Source organism: Physella acuta, unplaced genomic scaffold (assembly GCF_028476545.2).
Source record: "Physella acuta isolate Inbredline_101_S28 unplaced genomic scaffold, ASM2847654v3 ptg000659l, whole genome shotgun sequence".
NCBI lineage: Eukaryota > Metazoa > Mollusca > Gastropoda > Physidae > Physella > Physella acuta.
The window spans coordinates 330,190-349,868 of record NW_026732178.1 but is presented as its reverse complement, the minus strand read 5'-3'; the positions used below and the strand labels follow the sequence as shown (position 1 = coordinate 349,868).

Genomic DNA, 19,679 nt, shown 5'->3' with positions numbered 1-19,679 from the left:
TTCAAGTAAACAGGGGCCCGCCATTAGCCTTCAAGTAAACAGGGGCCTGCCATTAGCATTCAAGTAAACAGAAGCCCGCCATGAGCCAAGTAAACAGAGGCCCGCCATGAGCCAAGTAAAGAGAGGCCCGCCATGAGCCAAGTAAACAGAGGCCCGCCATGAGCTAAGTAAACAGAGGCCCGCCATTAGCCTTCAAGTAGAGGACCGCCATTAGCCTTCAGTTAAACAGAGGCCCGCCAATAGCCCTTAAGTAAACAGAGGCCCGCCAGTAGCCTTCAAGTAAACAGAGGCCCGCCAGTAGCCTTCAAGTAAACAGAGGCCCGCCATTAGCCTTCAAGTAAACAGAGGCCCGCCATTAGCCTTCAAGTAGAAGCCCGCCATGAGCCAAGTAAACAGAGGCCTGCCATGAGCCAAGTAAACAAGTAAACAGAGGCCCGTCATGAGCCAAGTAAACAGAGTAAAAAATAAGTTACCCAACTAACCGTCAGGTTATTATGTCCTTAAAGAACCAGCATCAACTACCCAACTGAAAACCAACCAACAAAACGAAATAACAAACCACAACCCTACCACTAACCGACAACCAACCAAACGTCGACCACCAGCCAACGAACTACAACTAACACCACTAACCGACAATTGACCAACGAACGACAACCGACCAACCAATGACAACTAATCCACTAATCGACGATCAACCAACAAACGACCACAAAACTTCGAATCACAACTAACACCACTAACCGACAACCGACCAACCAACGACAACTAATCCACTAATCGACGAAAAAGCCAACCACCAACGACCACAAAAATACGAACCACAAATAACACCACTAACCGACAAACGACCAACCAACGACAACTAATCCACTAATCGACGACCAACCAACCAACCAACGATCACAAAACTACGAACCACAACTAACACCACTAACCGACAAACGACCAACCAACGACAACTAATCCACTAATCGACGACCAACCAACCAACCAACCAACCAACCAACGACCACAAAACTACGAACCACAACTAACACCACTAACCGACAAACGACGAACCAACGACAACTAATTCACTAATCGACAACCAACCAACGAACACAAAACTACGAACCACAACTAACACCACTAACCGACAACCGACCAACCAAGGACAACTAATCCAGTAATCGACGACCAACCAACCAACCAACGACCACAAAACTACGAACCACAACTAACACCACTAACCGACAAACGACCAACCAACGACAACTAATCCACTAATCGACGACCAACCAACCAACGACCACAAAAATACGAACCACAGCTAACACCACTAACCGACAACCGACCAACCAACGACAACTAATCCACTAATCTACGACCAACCAACCAACTACCACAAAACTACGAACCACAACTAACACCACTAACCGACAACCGACCAACCAACGACAACTAATCCACTAAACGATGTCCAACCAACCAACCAACCAACGATCACAAAACTACGAACCACAACTAACACCACTAACCGACAACCGACCAACCAATGACAACTAATCCACTAATCGACGACCAATCAACCAACCAACCAACGATCACAAAACTACGAACCACAACTAGCACCACTAACCGACAAACGACCAACCAACGACAACTAATCCACTAATCGACGACCAACCAACCAACCAACGACCACAAAACTACGAACCACAACTAACACCACTAACCGACATCCGACCAACCAACGACAATTAATCCACTAATCGACGACCAACCAACCAACGACCACAAAAATACGAACCACAGCTAACACCACTAACCGACAACCGACCAACCAACGACAACTAATTCACTAATCTACGACCAACCAACCAACTACCACAAAACTACGAACCACAACTAACACCACTAACCGACAATCGACCAACCAATGACAACTAATCCACTAATCAACGACCAATCAACCAACCATAAACGATCACAAAACTACGAACCACAACTAACACCACTAACCGACAAACGACCATCCAACGACAACTAATCCACTAATCGACGACCAACCAACCAACCAACCAACGACCACAAAACTACGAACCACAACTAACACCACTAACCGACAACCAATGACAACTAATCCACTAATCGACGACCAACCAACCAACGACCACAAAAATATGAACCACAGCTAACACCACTAACCGACAACCGACCAACCAACGACAACTAATTCACTAATCTACGACCAACCAACCAACTACCACAAAACTACGAACCACAACTAACACCACTAACCGACAACCGACCAACCAACGACAACTAATCCACTAATCGACGACCAACCAACCAACCAACCAACCAACGACCACAAAACTACGAACCACAACTAACACCACTAACCGACAACCGACCAACCAATGACAACTAATCCACTAATAGACGACCAACCAACCAACCAACGACCACAAAACTACGAACCACAACTAACACCACTAACCGACAACTGACCAACGAACGACAACTTACCCATTAACAACCAACCAACCAACGACCACCAACCAACGAACCACAGCTAGCACCAGTAACCGACAACCGACTAACTAACGACAACTCAATCACCAAACGTAACCATCCAAGGTCTACAAACTAGCATACGACAATTAACACCACTAAACGACAAACTCAACAAACAGTCAGTTTATTAGGTAAGAACAAGAACGCGTTGAAACCAGCATCAGAAACCAACCGGCAGCCAGCTAGAACCTGGATCTAACCCGGATGCCGGGAACCCATCAAGAAGTCTACAATCCAACAAGAACCCTCCAACCCAATTCTACAATACAAGATCTCTGCCACCCTTAAACAAACCCAACATGAAGATGCAACTCAACATGATTTATGTGAATCAACAAGAACACTGCGACACAACAGGCAGAAAGATTAAACGCGCTGAAATTATTGGTGAGTTCTTGATGCTTAATGCTCAGTTTTCACAGTTTAGATTTCAGTACTAATAAACAAAAATAATGTTCAAAGTTTTAATAGAAGCCATACATTTTTGTTAAATAGTAATAAATCAGATTTGGAAGTATTGTATTCTAATTATATGATATATAAAGAAGCTAAGCAAACTAATACACACCATTTTTCAGACAGCCCACAAGCCCACAACCAAGAAGGAGCCAGCATACTCTCAGTCAATGTAATATCTGCCAGACTTCAAGTCAACAAGAAAATGGACGTCAACCTATTATATGTCAAAATATTATCAGCCCAAAGCCCTTAACAAAAAAGAGACTAGCCTACTTTCCATCAACATATTACTTGCTAGCTCACGACACAAATGAAGCCAGCTTTTTATCATCAACCTTTCACCAGCATTCTCACAACCAAGAAGTCAGCCTTATACCCGTCAAAAAACCAGCTGCTATCTAATTAGCTGCAAGCTAATTAGCCAAGAGATTTCCAGTTGCTAACCCACCAGCCTGCAAGCATCCAGCACGACCGAGAATCAGCAGTTATCCGCAAGTCACTCGCCCAACCAGTAATGAATCTGAAAACATCCACAACCCGACAGCACTTCAGTACCTAGTCTCATTGACAATACTAACTAGCAAATAGTACAAGCAGAAGAAAGCCAACCAGCTAAAAACAAACAGCAACCTACCCATAAATGGAAATACCAATAACGACTACAAACCCAATATTCTAACATCCAGAGCAATACCATACAAGCAACCATCTGCTAGCACATCAGCTAACAACTAGACATAAGTCCGCAAAGAAGCAGACAAGTAACCAGCCTACTAGTTGACCAGCAACCTGACCTCTTGCCATCAACCAAAGAGCGTTCAAAACCAATAGACCAGAGCTTACACGAATCAAGCCTAGAATTCTGCATCCAAATAAGAATCATGCAACCAACCATGAATCTTGCAACCAACCATGAATCAAAAACCGACATGAATCTTTCAACCCATCAAGAATTTTGCAACCCAACAAAAAGCTGCAACCCAATAAAAAGATGCAATCCATCAAAAATCCTGTCACCTATCAAAGATTCTACAACCCATCAAAAATCCTGCAACCGAACAAGAATCCTACAAACCATCAAGAATTCTTCCACCAATAAAAAATCCTGCAATTCAAAAAGAATCCTGCAACCTATCAAGAAACCTGCCACCCATCAAGAAACCTGCCACCCATCAAGAATCCTGCAAGCCATCAAGAATCCTGCAACCCAAAAAGATTTCTGCAACCCAACAAGGATCCTACCAAAAAACAAGAATTGTGCAAATCAACAAGAATTCTACAACCCATCAAAAATCCTGCAACCGAACAAGAATCCTGCAACCCAAAAAGATTTCTGCAACCCAACAAGGATCCTACCAAAAAACAAGAATTGTGCAAATCAACAAGAATTCTACAACCCATCAAAAATCCTGCAACCGAACAAGAATCCTGCAACCCAAAAAGATTTCTGCAACCCAACAAAGATCCTACAAAAAAAAAGAATTATGCAAATCAACAAGTTTTCTGCAACCAAACAAAAAAACCTGCAGCCCATCAAGAATCCAGCGACCCAACATGATTTCTGCAAACCAAACAAGGATCCTACAAAAAAAGGAATTATGCAAGATTTCTTCAACCTAACAATCCTGTACCTCATCAAGAATACTGTAACCCATCAAAAATCCTGCAAGCAATCATGAATTTTGCAACCCAAAAAGATTTCTGCAATCCAACAAGGATTCTACCAAAAAACAAGAATTATGCAAATCAACAATAATTGTGCAACCCATAAAAAATCCTGCAATCCTTCAAGATTTCTGCAACTCATCAAGAATTCTGTGACCCACCAAAAATCCTGCTACTCAAAAAGAATCCTGCAAACCATCAAGAAACCTGCCATCCATTAAGAAACCTGCCATCTAAAAACAATAACACAACCTAACATTTATCCTGCAACCCATCAAGAATACTGTAACCCATCAAGAATACTGTAACCCATCAAGAAACCTGCAAGCCATAAAAAACCCAACAAGATCTCTGAAACCAAACATAAATCATTCAACAGAACAAGAATCCTCAACCCCACAAAAATCCTGAACCTCAACAACCCATCAACAATTCTTCAACAAGAATCATGCAACCCATCAAGAATCTACCAAAAAATTCAAGATTTCTGCAACCCAAAATGATTTCTGAAACCCAACACGAATCCTGCAAAAAAAAAAAAGAAAAGATTTCTATAACCCAATACGATTTCATTTCTGCAACCCAACAAGATTTCTGCAACCCAACACGATTACAGCAACCCAACATGATTTTTGCAACCCAACACTAATCCTGCAAAAAAGAAAAGATTTCTGCAACCCACTAAGATTTCTGCAACCCAACATGATTTCTACAATCCAACAATAATCCTGCCAAAAACAAGAATTCTGCAACACAACAAGATTTTTTGAAACCCAAACGAATCCTGCAACCCATCATGTATCCTGCAACACATATTTACTGAACTGTAACAAGAAAAATTGCACACAAAATTGACACAGTGGCCCAAAGCATAACTGTAAACATGTCATTGACACGGTGGCCTGCAAAAAGAAAAGATTTCTCCAAACCAACATGATTTCTGCAACCCAACAAGATTTCTACAATCCAACATGATTTTGCAACCCAACATGATTTCTGCAACCCAACATGATTTCAGCAACCCAACAAGATTTCTACAATCCAACATGATTTTGCAACACAGCATGATTTCTGCAACCCAACAAGATTTCTACAACCCAACATGATTTCTGCAACCCAACACGATTTCTACAATCCAACATGATTTTGCAACACAGCATGATTTCTGCAACCCAACAAGATTTCTACAACCCAACATGATTTCTGCAACCCAACACGATTTCTACAATCCAACATGATTTTGCAACACAGCATGATTTCTGCAACCCAACATGATTTTTGCAACCCAACATGATTTCTGCAACCCAAAAAGATTTCTACAATCCAACATGATTTCTGCAACCCAAAAAGATTTCTACAATCCAACATGATTTTGTAACCAAACATGATTTCTGCAACCCAACAAGATTTCTACAACCCAACATGATTTTGCAACCCAACATGATTTCTGCAACCCAACATGATTTCAGCAACCCAACAAGATTTCTGCAACCCAACATGATTTCAGCAACCCAACAAGATTTCTACAATCCAACATGATTTTGCAACCCAACATGATTTCTGCAACCCAACAAAATTTCTACAACCTAACATGATTTCTACAACCTAACATGATTTCTACAACCTAACATGATTTCTACAACCCAATGCAAATCCTCCAAAAATGATAAGATTTTTGCAAACCAACATGATTTCTACAACCCAACGTGATTTTTACAACCCGCGAATCCTGTAAAAAAGAAAAGATTTCTGCAACCCAACAAGATTTCTGCAACCCAACAAGATTTCTGCAACCCAACAAGATTTCTGCAACCCAACAAGATTTATGGAACCCAACAAGATTTCTGCAACCTAACAAAATTTCTGCAACCCAACAAGATTTATGCAACCCAACATAATTTCTGCAACCCAACAAAATTTCTGCAACCCAACAAGATTTATGCAAACCAACAAGATTTCTGCAACCCAACAAGATTTCTGCAACCCAACATGATTTCTGCAACCTAACAAGATTTTGCAACGCAACAAGATTTCTGCAACCCAACAAGATTTCTGCAACCCAACATGATTTCTGCAACCTAACAAGATTTTGCAATGCAACAAGATTTCTGCAACCCAACATAATTTCTGCAACCTAACAAGATTTTGCAACCCAACATAATTTCTGCAACCCAACAAGATTTCTGCAATCCAACAAGAATCCTGCCAAAAACAAGAATTCTGCAACCCAACAAGATTTTTTGCAACCCAAAAGAATCCTGCAACCCATCATGAATCCTGCAACACATATTTACTGAACTGTAACAAGAAAAATTGCACACAAAATTGACACAGTGGCCCAAAGCATAACTGTAAACATGTCATTGACACAGTGGCCTGAAAAAAGAAAAGATTTCTCCAAACCAACTTGATTTCTGCAACCCACCAAGATTTCTACAACCCAACATGATTTCTGCAACCCAACATGATTTCAGCAACCCAACAAGATTTCTACAATCCAACATAATTTCTGCAACCTAACAAGATTTTGCAACCCAACATAATTTCTGCAACCCAACAAGATTTCTGCAATCCAGCATGATTTCTGCAACCCAACATGATTTCTACAACCTAACAAGATTTTGCAACCCAACATAATTTCTGCAACCTAACAAGATTTTGCAACCCAACATAATTTCTGAAACCCAACAAGATTTTGCAACCCAACATAATTTCTGCAACCCAACAAGATTTCTGCAATCCAGCATGATTTCTGCAACCCAACATGATTTCTACAACCCAACATGAATCCTGCCAAAAACAAGAATTCTGCAACCCAACAAGATTTTTTGCAACCCACAAGAATCCTGCAACCCATCATAAATCCTGCAACACATCATGAATCATGCAACCCTTCAAGAATTAAGCAAGTCAATAAGAATTCTACAACCCAACAAGAATCCTGCAACACAACTGACAGAAAGATTTAGCACTCAGAAATAAATGGTGAGTTCCTAACTCTTAACGCTCAGTTTTCACAGTTTAGCTCTCAGTGCTAATAAATATTCAATACTGTTTATGGTTAGCAATATGCAATAGAAGCAATATATTTGTTTGTGTTGCATAGTAATCAATCCGATTAGGAATTATTGTTTTATAATATTACGATATATAAAGAGAAGCAGTAAAATAAAAATCAACCATAATTTTTCAGTCAGCTCACAAGCCCACAACCAAGAAGAAGCCAGCCTATTATCAGTCAATGTATTACCAACAAGAAAATGGACGTCAACCTATTATATGTCAAAACATTATCAGCCCAAAAGCAAATAACAGAGTAGACACCATCCAACCATCCATCAACGTATTACCAGCCAGCCTCAATATGTGTAGCGTCCGTTATCAGCCGATTCACTAACCCACAGCCAACCAGCTGCCAGGCTTCTAATCTTCAACATATAGCCTGCTAGCTCTCAACAAAAATGACGCCAGCTTATAAATCATCAACGCTTTACTAGCTAGCCCACACGTCCACAATCAAGACGCCAGCCTTATACACGTCAACAAACCTGCCGCCATCTAATTAGCAGCAAACTAATTAGTCAACAGCTATCCAGTTGGTCTGCTAGCCGACAAGCATCTCGCACGACCGAGAATCAGCAGTTATCCGCAAGTCACTCGCCCAACCAGTAATGAATCAGCAAACATCCGCAACCCGACAGCACTTCAGTTTCTAGCCTCATTGACAATACCAACTAGCAATTAGTACAAGCAGAAGAAAGCCAACCTGCAAAAAAAAAAACAGCAACCTACCCATAAATGGAAATTCCAAAAAAACGAATATGAACCCAATATTCTAGCGCCCAGTCATTAGCTGACAAAGATTTGTGCACACCTAATTAAAACAGTGGCCAAAAACAGAACTGTGTAGGCCTACACTTAATTAACACAGTGGCCAATGAAAGAACTATTTACGTCTGATTAACATGTTGGCCAAAAACTTAACTGTACATATGAAAGTGACACGGTGGCCGAATACAGATCCCCAACAGACGGAGTGTTGGAATAAAAACCTGCAACCCATATTAACTGAACTGTAACAAGAAAAATTGCACACATAATTGACACAGTGGCCCAAAACTTAACTGTATACATGTCATTGACACAGTGGCCCATAGCATAACTGTAAACATGTCATTGACACAGTGGCCAAAAACTTAACAGTAAACATGTCATTGACACAGTGGCCCAAAGTATAACTGTACACGTCATTGACACAGTGACCCATAGCATAACTGTAAACATGTCATTGACACAGTGTCCCAAAGCATTACTGTAAATATGTCATAGACACAGTGGCCCAAAGTATAACTGTACACGTCATTGTCACATAGACCCATAGCATAACTGTAAACATGGCATTGAAACAGTGACCCATGGCATAAAAGTAAACATGTCATTGACACAATGGCCCAAAGTATAACTGTGCACGTCATTGACACAGTGACCCATGGCATAACAGTAAACATGTCATTGACACAATGGCCCAAAGTATAACTGTACACGTCATTGACACAGTGACCCAAAGCATAACTGTAAACACGTCATTGACACAGTGACCCATAGCATAACAGTACATAACTCATTGACACAGTGGCCTAAAACAGAAATGTACAGTCATGAAACAAGAAATAGTCCGCTTCACATGATCTTGATCACTCCCCTAGACCATATCTAACTCGACACTTAGATGCTACTATTTAATGTTGTTATTATAGTAAAATTCTAGCTACTACATTTTGATATTTACTTCGAATCTTATACTAGAGTTTTCAGGAATCTATATCGCAATACAATATGTTTAAACTCTTCAGTTTGCTTACAAATAATATTTTTCTTATATTTAGCATTCTAGACTTTTAGCACAGTATGACCAATCTAATATACATTAATTGTCAAATTTGATTAATTCTAATTATGTAACTTTTAAAGAAATTATTAATGTAACTTGGTTTATGACGATGATTAAAAAAACTAGATACTTTATAGGCCTATTTGTTTAATTTTTTAAATTATTTACCCATTGGTCATTGTTATAAACTTTGTCTTATATATATATATATTATATATGTATGTTATATATATATATATATGTTATATATATGTAATAATTATGTATATAAGCCGGTATCACATATTTGCGAAATTCGGAAATTAACATGGGCCACGGGTGTTGATTTTTTTCTTTTGATGCTTTATAATCTGTTTCTTGATGGTCTTTCGTCTCTTTTCAAACTCATATAGATCTATACACAAACAGACATACACAGTCACACAAGAACACACATCTCTCTCTTTCGGAGGTCTGACGATTTATTAAAATTATTATAAATTCCATTCTATCATTTCTCCACAGATTACTGCTAGACTACAGCATAAATACTTAACCCGTTGTTTAGCATTCAGTACCATTGCCAGCTAAGCAGCTACACAGTTTTAAATAATCTATTTAAAATTAAAAAACAATAACCATAAAAGTCTTTATTAATTAGAATGCTATAGCAAATAATTATTTTAGAATTAAAATGTTATATTATACTGTTTAATTAAATTGGTATGCATTCAAGTCAAACACTCAATGTTATTTAAAATATTGATTATGTGGTAAACATCAATAATCTGGCAATGTTGTTTATGATAATGGCGTCTGTGGAGAATTAAAACGATGAATAGTTAGCACATGAAAGATCATTGCATTCTGCTAAATGCTCTCTAGAGGTACTTGCTGATGAAACGTACTCATGTGTTATTATTTTACTTGTATAAAACAACAGTTATCACTGTACGATGGCATCACTAGCCAATTCAAAGGAATACCTTAACTGAAAAACTTCCACGCCCGCTGAAACTGCAAGTTAGATCTTGCTTTTTAAATGTTTTTGTGTGGATATTATTCGGTACTGATGTGTAAAATTATCTAGATCTAAGAACCATTATTAATTTTATACACCTGCCAGACATTTAAACTAAACTAAGCCAGTTGGTCGGGCCTAAATCTCTAGCTTGAGGAGATCTTGCTCACCTACTCTTGTTAGTTAGAGGCCCATAATTTTAATTTAGGCATAGGCCTAAATAATTTTGTTATTTCCTAATTTTAGATTGTCTTATTAAATTATTTTTTTCCTTATTGAACATATTTTATTGCAAAATATAGCCTATTCATTACAAGTTAGCTAAACAGTAGGCCTTTATTGTAGGTTGAATTATGGATTTTTTCAAATAAAATATTCTGTTATTTCAAATACACCATTAAGTTCCTTACCCCTTAAGAGAACATTTGACACCACATTTAAATATCTAGCTTATTCGGTTGACGAGAAAAAAGAGAATTTGAAAATTTAGCTAGAATGGAAAATGAATGACAAAACAAGAATCTTGCTCCTGGACCGGCATAACATGACGCCGTGAACTTGTGTGCACGAGCTTTTAATTCCCGCCATGGTAATTGCGTCAGCTTAGGTCATTTACTCACCGGAAAATAACAAAAAGCAACTGGTTGATAATAAAACTATATCTAGTTATTTTATTATTTATTAAATTCTACTCTACATTTTATTCATACCATTTTAAGAAATAATGAACACCTACATAAATCAAACGACCATAATAAATATTTTTATTTCAAATTCTAATTTTAAATAATAAATATGCATAAAATAATATGATAGTAATAGTTAAGATAGTTTATAAATGCAAATACATTTTACACTCAATCACATTATATTGAGTCAACAGTGTGGCAGCTGAGGTTCATACATGGTATTAGTGTCTTTTTTTTTTTTTACATTACATTTTTTTCATCTTGAAAACATGACGTATGTGATTTTTTTAAAAATAAAATCTCCAAACATCGTCACTCGCGTGATTGCTTGCTTATGTTTACTATCCTGTGGATGAAAAATCCCACCACGGTCGCGGGGTCACCGTGACTTCAGCAGGCCTACAGTACACGTCATAGAATGAACACGCGTACACGAGATGGTCGGTGTCTTCACTTCTCTCTCTCTCCCCCCCCCCCCCTCTTCTTCAAGCAAATTGAAAAAGAGACCTACTTCCCTACTTCTGGTCATTTTTTTTAGTTCGGTCATTTTTTTTTTTAAGTTCGGATATCAGGCATGCTAGACAGCCAGCTGTATAAAAAAAAAATATTTTTTAAACTAGATCTACGTCTAGCTTAAAAAAAATAAATAAATAAACGCTTAAAATGCCCGTAAACAGATTATTTAGCGCCAAAAAAAAGGCCGCTGAACGAGCATTTTTTACAATACGCAGCAATGAAAAAGGCTAACGGCCAATCAATTAAGTCTAAAAATCGCCCGTAATTAGGCCTAGCTCTGAAAAAGGCCACTGAACGAGCAACACTGATTATATAAACGAATAGGCCACGCGGCGTTGACGAGGTCAACCACCGGTCACGAATGCAGCAACGGTCGGCCCACAGTGAAGAAAAAATCAATATACTAATAAAATTACTAATACAATAATAATGTCTATAATTTTACTTTTTCCACACATGCTACAATTGATTTATAATTAAAATACTAGACTTAACAGTTCATTCCGTAAAAAACAAAAACTAGTTGTTTCAGTCTGGCAACTAGCGTAACAATGACGTCATGATACGTAAATAGCGGATAGAAATGTCAGCGTGGGTACCTCATCCTCGAGGAAGATTTTAGAAAAAGTAATCAAAAATACTGTAAATATACATGATAAATATATCAATTATATATTAATGTACAGTTAGTCGAGCCGTTTTCCCCGTTAGTCGGTCGTTTTTGGCGGCGGTTCAGTTTTTACGGAGAGTGCTCCACTAGAAATCCTCTCATTATTTACAACCACGAATCTTGCGATTTTTTCTGGCATTCTAAGGCATATTATCCATTTTATTAGCAATTTGCATTAAAATAATGATGAGAATTTGCGATATAAACAGTTTTTTCATTTGTCGTGGATGGGACCCCTAAAATAAACGGAAAAACTGTCAGAAAACGATGCGTGACGTTTCAGGGTCAGAGGTCAATCCTGCCATCTAAGCAATGCGCCAGACTACTTTATTGCCCTATATTCATTGTTGTTAAAGGCCCACTAAATTCACATCATGACTGAAATAATGAGCCAAAGTTTTAGTTAATCTATCGTTTTGGGTACGTAAAATCGCCCGCGGCTATTAATGTACGAAAACGTTACCTCATTGTCAAGGCTGTAATAGAAGTATATTGTGATATGTTTGTGTCAAATAAAACTAGATAAATGAATAATAAACCTAAATCAATGGCTAAATATATCAATATAGGCCAGAAATTAACTTTAAACAGCAGTGTCTACAAGCAAGGTTTGCTATATAAACAGCAGCCATTTGTAAAATAGAGTGACTTCCGCCTGAATCTTGCGCGTTAAGTCTATAAAAATAAAACTTTAACAAGATGGCTGCTATAGTAAATGAGCATGGTTGCATCTGTTGGAAACATCGCTAGTCTTCATTTATTACTGAAACGTTTTAATTCAATTGTTTAAAAACAGGTACATAAATGAAACAAGGAAACATTTTTGTATTTTTAAAACATAAATCCTCCTCAAAATGTGAAATAATTATTAAAATGTAAGGAGTCACCTGTTTTTCACATTACTAGTCGCGGGCGATTTTACGTACCCAAAACGATAGATTACCAAGTTTTAAAACAATCAGTAATGCACTTAGGCTAATCATGGCTAATGGCTATTACAAATCAAGAGAAACTGGAAAATTACAGTCTGAAAATCTACTTCAAAAATTTATATAATTTTTGAAGTAGATTTTCAGACTGTAATTTTCTAGGTTTACTAATCTTTTGTCATTGTTATGTAATATAAAGTATCATATGTTTGCCCAGTAAATAAAATATATTTAAAGAAGGAAAACTGTAAAATGGGGTTATTGTTACTAAAAATCAATTTTTAAAAGACAATGATTTTTCTTGAACGCTGGTAGGTACATTTGAAAAATAAATCTCACAAATAGGCTTTTATTATATTCACAAATCACTAAAAAATAATCACAAATGAAAAAAATTCACTAAAAAGTTTAAGATAAATTTAGTTTGGTATAGCATTACTAAAACTATATGCTGGTATGACTAAAAATAATAGCCTGGGTGCTCACTTTTTGAGAATATATTCCCTTTTATAGGGAGCTCATTTCATAGGTTTACTTCCCATAAGATAACAACTATATTCAGTTTTCATTATTGAGTGCCCAGGCTTTAACTTTAATATTGAGACTTTTTTTTTAAGTCCTTACTTATTTTATTTTTACTTTTTGTACTTTGCTTTATTATTGCAATGGTTTATATTATAAATTTTAATTCTGAACACCAATTATTTTCTTGGCTCAGTTACTAATAATCCTTCTTTTGATTAAGACTAAAAAAAACACATCAAAGTTGTTCTAAAAATTTTTTTTTCTGAAACATATTTACAGGACGTAATAAAAAAATGACGAAGGAAAAAGGGCTTCACCCTACTTCTCCTATTCATGTTCATGTGGATGATACACCTGTACATGTTCATGTGAAGAAAGGAAAGAAAAAGGTGGACACTGAATTTGCTATTTTTTACTGTTTTCAAAATTAACTAAAGCAAATGTAATATAATGACACGAATAATGTATTGTAAGATATGGTTATTATTAACAGCATACTTCTTAATAAATAATGGTATCAATATATTTTTGATTTTTACTATATACTTGGACTGCATATTAGAGGTCGGCGTGGTCAAGTTGGTAAAGCTCATGGTAGCTAAACCAAAATGCTTGAGTTCAAACCCTCGGGCAGATGAGGCTCGTTAGCTGGGGACAGCCACTCTTCTAGGAGAGATAACTCCAAAATCAAACAACTTCTGCCTTGTAGTTTGTTCTTGGTTGGACAAAGGCTATGGAAGCAAATCCAAAAAGAAAAGCAGGCTGAAATCGGAGTCAATGGCCTCAATGGCGCATAACCAGTTGACACGTAATCCTTAATTGTGATGGAAGCATAGTCGAGTCGGCAAAGCTCATGGTTGATAAATTCGAAAAAAGTCTCGAGTTTAAACCCTCTGGCAGATAATGCTCGATCCCTCCCAACACTAAAAATTAAGAACGAAGAAGAAGAGAAGAAGGAATGCATATTTCAAAATATACACATTTTTTTCCTGTAATTGAAATGCTTTATGTATCCTATAATAAAAGAAATGATTGTACTTTAGAATGCTCTTGCGAAGTCTGCTAGCAATATGAGACTTCAGAAATCAACAGCTGCGTCCAGAGCCCGAGCGAGGAGTATGAGCCCCCCCTCCAAAACTGGACCCTGGGTGCCTGCACCAGGTAAAGCCACACGAGGAGGCAGGGTCACATGGCAGGTGAGAGTTAGCCTGTGATAAAGTATAAAGTAAAGTAATTCTTTTGGTCTTTGATAAAGTAGAGAGTAAAGTAATTCTTTTGGTCTTTGATAAAGTAGAGAGTAAAGTAATTCTTTTGGTCTTTGATAAAGTAGAGAGTAAAGTAATTCTTTTGGTCTTTGATAAAGTAGAGAGTAAAGTAATTCTTTTGGTCTTTGATAAAGTAGAGAGTAAAGTAATTATTTTGGTCTTTGATAAAGTAGAGAGTAAAGTAATTATTTTGGGCCTGTTGTCCATAGGCCTGGTGAAGCTAATCTATTTCTGTAACCATGACCTATTAAGGGATGATGTAGTCTGTTCTATGGCTAGATGATTTACTATCCATAACTTAAGATAACCATCAGGGCTTGTGGACTTAGAGGCATGCTACGGATTTAAGTTCAAGATCTGAACTTGAGACATTCAGGTCAGCAGCCATGCACTCTACTGTCTGACCATACTATTCCACATACTTTCTTTTCCAGTTAGATGTACCTTCTCATGAAATACGTAATCAACCTTTTGCAGGAAAATTTAGCGTAAACCACCATCTGTAACAAGTTTTGTGGTACAACCATGTGTTGTAATGATATTGTAGATGAATTTTGCTATAAGAATATTATTTTGCTACAATCATTCAGTTTTAGGAAGTTTGGCCAAACTTATTCAATAGATTTGAGTAGTGTTGTTCTGCAAACATGCGAACATATTTTTTTGTGTGTGCTTAGTTGATGGTTAACATTTAGGAAATTATTTTCAACTTCAAATACAATATTAATTTCCCTTTGTTCATTCATACAGAAAGGTTCTGTAACAATGGGCTGCATTCCTTTTCCGGATAATAATTTTAGGTTATAGCAGTGATGACATGGTCGGATGGTAGAGCTTATGCCTGCTAGCCCAAATGTCTTAAGTTTTGGATTCTGGGCTCAAGTAGGTAGGACATTCAGATGTCCTCAAAGCGCTGTTGGGTACTTGACTAGGCATCAGAAAAACTAAAATAGCTGGGTATAGTGCTTACCACACTATCCCCTTTTCTGTCACAGTCATTGAAACAGATGAAATCTACTGGCATTAGAAAAAGTAAAGCAGCTGGGCATAGTGCTTACCACACAGGTAGTAGGCTAAGGTTATTGAAACAGATGAAAACCACTTCATCTGACCCATGTCTCTTGGGCATGAACAGGAAAAGACAATGAATGAAAACTTCAATTTTTAAAATGTTTTTAATACTTTTTAAAAATATTTTAATACTTTAGGGAGCAGGCTCAAAGCTGGAGGTAAACCATTTACGCAGCAGTGATTTATCAACTGATGACGAGGAGAGGGCAGGACATGAAGTCAGGAAATACGAGAAAAAGATCAATAACTTACTCAATGAGGTTGGCAGTCTCAAAAATGAGGTATGTTTATATCATGTTATCTTATACTCTAGACTGCTATCTAAAAATAGATGTGATTATATTATCTATTTTCTTTTCCTATTGACAATAATACTCTAAAAATGAGTTCTGTGAGATGGGTCCAAATAATCAGTTTTCTTGTATTGATTAAAAAAAACATGCAATTTTATATCATCTAAATCTTCTTCTTCTTCGTTCTTAATTTTTAGTGTTGGAAGGGATCAAGCCTTATCTGCCAGAGGGTTTTAACTCGAGCCTTTTTTTTTTTCGAATTTATCAACCATGAGCTTTGCCGACTCGACCATGCTACCATCACAATTAAGGACTTACGTGTCAACTGGTTATGCGCCATTGAGGCCATTGACTCCGATTTCAGCCTGCTTTTCTTTTTGGATTTGCTTCCATAGCCTTTGTCCAACCAAGAACAACCTCCAAGGCAGCAGTTGTTTGATTTTGGAGTTGTCTCTCCTAGAAGAGTGGCTGTCCCCAGCTAACGAGCCTCATCTGCCCGAGGGTTCGAACTCGAGACTTTTTGGTCTAGCAACCATGAGCTTTACCGACTCGACCACGCCGACCCCTATCATCTTAATTATTCTATTATATTTTGAAATCTAAACAAATAGGTTTGTCTACATATAATTTATTTTCTTTTCCTATTGATAATACTTTGAAAAAGAGGTATTATTTACTATCTATTTTGTTTTACTCTTGACTGCACTTTAAAAATTATCTGTGTTTATATCGTCTACTTTTTTTTTACTGTTGACATGATACTTTAAAAATTGATCATTTGTCTTTAAACCTTGTGCTGAATATGAGCCAGAACTTTTTTTTTATACTTTACTTTATCATGAGTTGTTTCTGTTGATGGTAAATAACTTCTCCAAGCAGTATAGCATGAAAGAAACTTGTAGACTACACTGTGTTGCTCATGAATTAAAACTTGTAAGATGAGATTGGTTGTTTAATTTACATTTAAATTATAACTTGTTGGTTACATTTCTTTTACAATTTTTGCTTTTTTAGGTTCTATTTAATTAATTAAATAATTTTTTTGAGATGCATTTCTTTAATACATTTTTTCTCAAGTTAATTAAGTAAAAAAAAAATTAAATAGTTTTTTTTTACAATTGATAGTCAGTACAAGATAAAATAGCTTACTCTTTATGTTCTTAAATTTCTGTATTTTGAAATACTTGATTTATTTAAACCAAAGCTTTAGCTACAAGACTAAATCTTTAAGTTTTAGAGTTTAGAAACAACTATTCAAAAATTAAATTCAATCTTCCACAGGTTGTCCTACAAAAAGCTCTGAAAGAAATAGAACACAAAGATGACCTCCTGAACACATCCTCTAGGATCCTGGAGCGCCAGGAAGCAGAGCTGGAACATGTTGAAGAAGAGCTGGCCGCTACAGAAACTGAAAACAAACTTCTCAGGCAGAACATGCACCTTATATCAGAAGAGGTGGAGATAACTAAGTAAGTTTTTTTTTTCAAATATAATCTTATTTTTAGGGTTAGCATGGTTGAGTAGGTAAAGCAAAAAGTCTCGAGTTTGAACCCTCGGATGGATGACGCTCGATAGCTGGAGCCGGCAACCCATCTAGGCGAGACAACTATAAAATAAAACAACAGCTGCTTTGTAGTTTGTTCTTTGTTGGACAAAGGTTATTGGAGCAAAACCAAAAAGAAAAGCAGTCTGAAATCGGAGTCAATTGCCTACACAGCTAATTGCTTTTATTTGAGATTTTGAAGCATAGTACGCAACCACAATGAAAGTTTAAATTTTATTTTGACACTTTTTATAAAGCAGGAATACTTCATTGGTTTTTTTTTTCAAACAAAAAGATAAATCTTAATAAACTAATTACTTGAAGTTATTTTGATACAACGCTTTGAGTGGGAGATCCTTTAACATATAAAAAAAAAAAATAGTAAAAAAAATTAAAGTTAGACCATTTTGTGCAAATTTTATGAAAGATTTAAACAAAGTAAGATGAAAGCCAAGCAGCTACCAGCAGTCTAAAATAAAACCTATCTAGTTCTTTAGCAAGCAATTTAATCTTTACTGTTGGATGTGCTGTAATAATATGATGTCTACAGACCTGAAGATAACCAAGAAATAAATGAAACCCATGAGGACATAGATACTAGTTCATGGAGTTCAAGGTCATTTTGTTTTTTGAACGTTTATCATTTCATTCAAATAAAGTTATTTCATGTGTTTACTGCAGAATTAAACTGCAGAGATTTGTTGTTAAATTTTTGGTTTATTTTAAAAAATAAATGAAAATGTGAATTTATTTTAAGTCTTTTCTTCTAAATTTGATTTGAACAAACAAGCTGTTCACTTACTGTATTGCTTATTTTTATGATTTAAATTCCATTTCTCTAACAATTTTTTATATTCCTATAGCTGTGGTTAAAATTAATGTAATATTGACATGCACAAGGTTATTAAAATAACAGCAAAAAAACTTTATAAATATTACAGTCAAATTAAAATCTCCCAAATCTTCTCATTTTGTGGGACAAGACTAAAAAATTCTGTATAAAATGTTTATTATTTAGGGGTCGGCGTGGTCGAGTCGGTAAAGCTCATGGTTGCTAAACCGAAAAGTCTCGAGTTCGAACCCTCGGGCAGATGAGGCTCGTTAGCTGGGGACAGCCACTCATCTAGGAGAGACAACTCCAAAATCAAACAACTGCTGCCTTGTAGTTTGTTCTTGGTTGGACAAAGGCTATGGAAGCAAATCCAAAAAGAAAAGCAGGCTGAAATCGGAGTCAATGGCCTCAATGGCGCAAAACCAGTTTACACGTAATCCTTAATTTTGATGGAAGCATGGTCGAGTCGGCAAAGCTCATGGTTGATAAATTCGAAAAAAGTCTCGAGTTTAAACCTCTGGCAGATAAGGCTCTATCCCTCCCAACACTCAAAAATTAAGAATGAAGAAGAAGAGAAGAAGGACTGCATATTTCAAAATATCCACAACATTTTATTCCTGTAACTGAAATGCTTTATGTATCCTATAATAAAAGAAATGATTGTACTTTAGAATGCTCTTGCGAAGTCAGCTAGCAATATGAGTTCAAACCCTCTGGCAGATAAGGCTCGATCCCTCCCAACACTAAAAATTAAGAACGAGGAAGAAGA

The 19,679-nt window shown here is 36.7% G+C and overlaps 1 protein-coding gene across 6 annotated transcripts in view; it reads left to right on the top strand.

The window, feature by feature from the left end:
- Positions 1-10,355: 10,355 nt before the first annotated feature.
- LOC131948771 (outer dense fiber protein 2) overlaps positions 10,356-19,679 on the top strand; it is a 28,954-nt gene continuing 19,630 nt past the window's right edge. For 4 of the 6 annotated variants that reach the window (XM_059310452.1, XM_059310451.1, XM_059310449.1 and 1 more), the window contains exons 1-6: positions 10,356-10,443; positions 14,186-14,295; positions 14,950-15,102; positions 16,380-16,523; positions 17,415-17,468; positions 17,817-18,004. In XM_059310452.1, the coding sequence (XP_059166435.1) occupies positions 10,431-10,443; positions 14,186-14,295; positions 14,950-15,102; positions 16,380-16,523; positions 17,415-17,468; positions 17,817-18,004 (662 nt within the window). In that variant the 5' untranslated portion in view covers positions 10,356-10,430. The remainder of the gene's footprint in view (positions 10,444-14,185; positions 14,296-14,949; positions 15,103-16,379; positions 16,524-17,414; positions 17,469-17,816; positions 18,005-19,679) is intronic. The other 2 variants (XM_059310453.1, XM_059310450.1) reach the window with 1 other exon arrangement.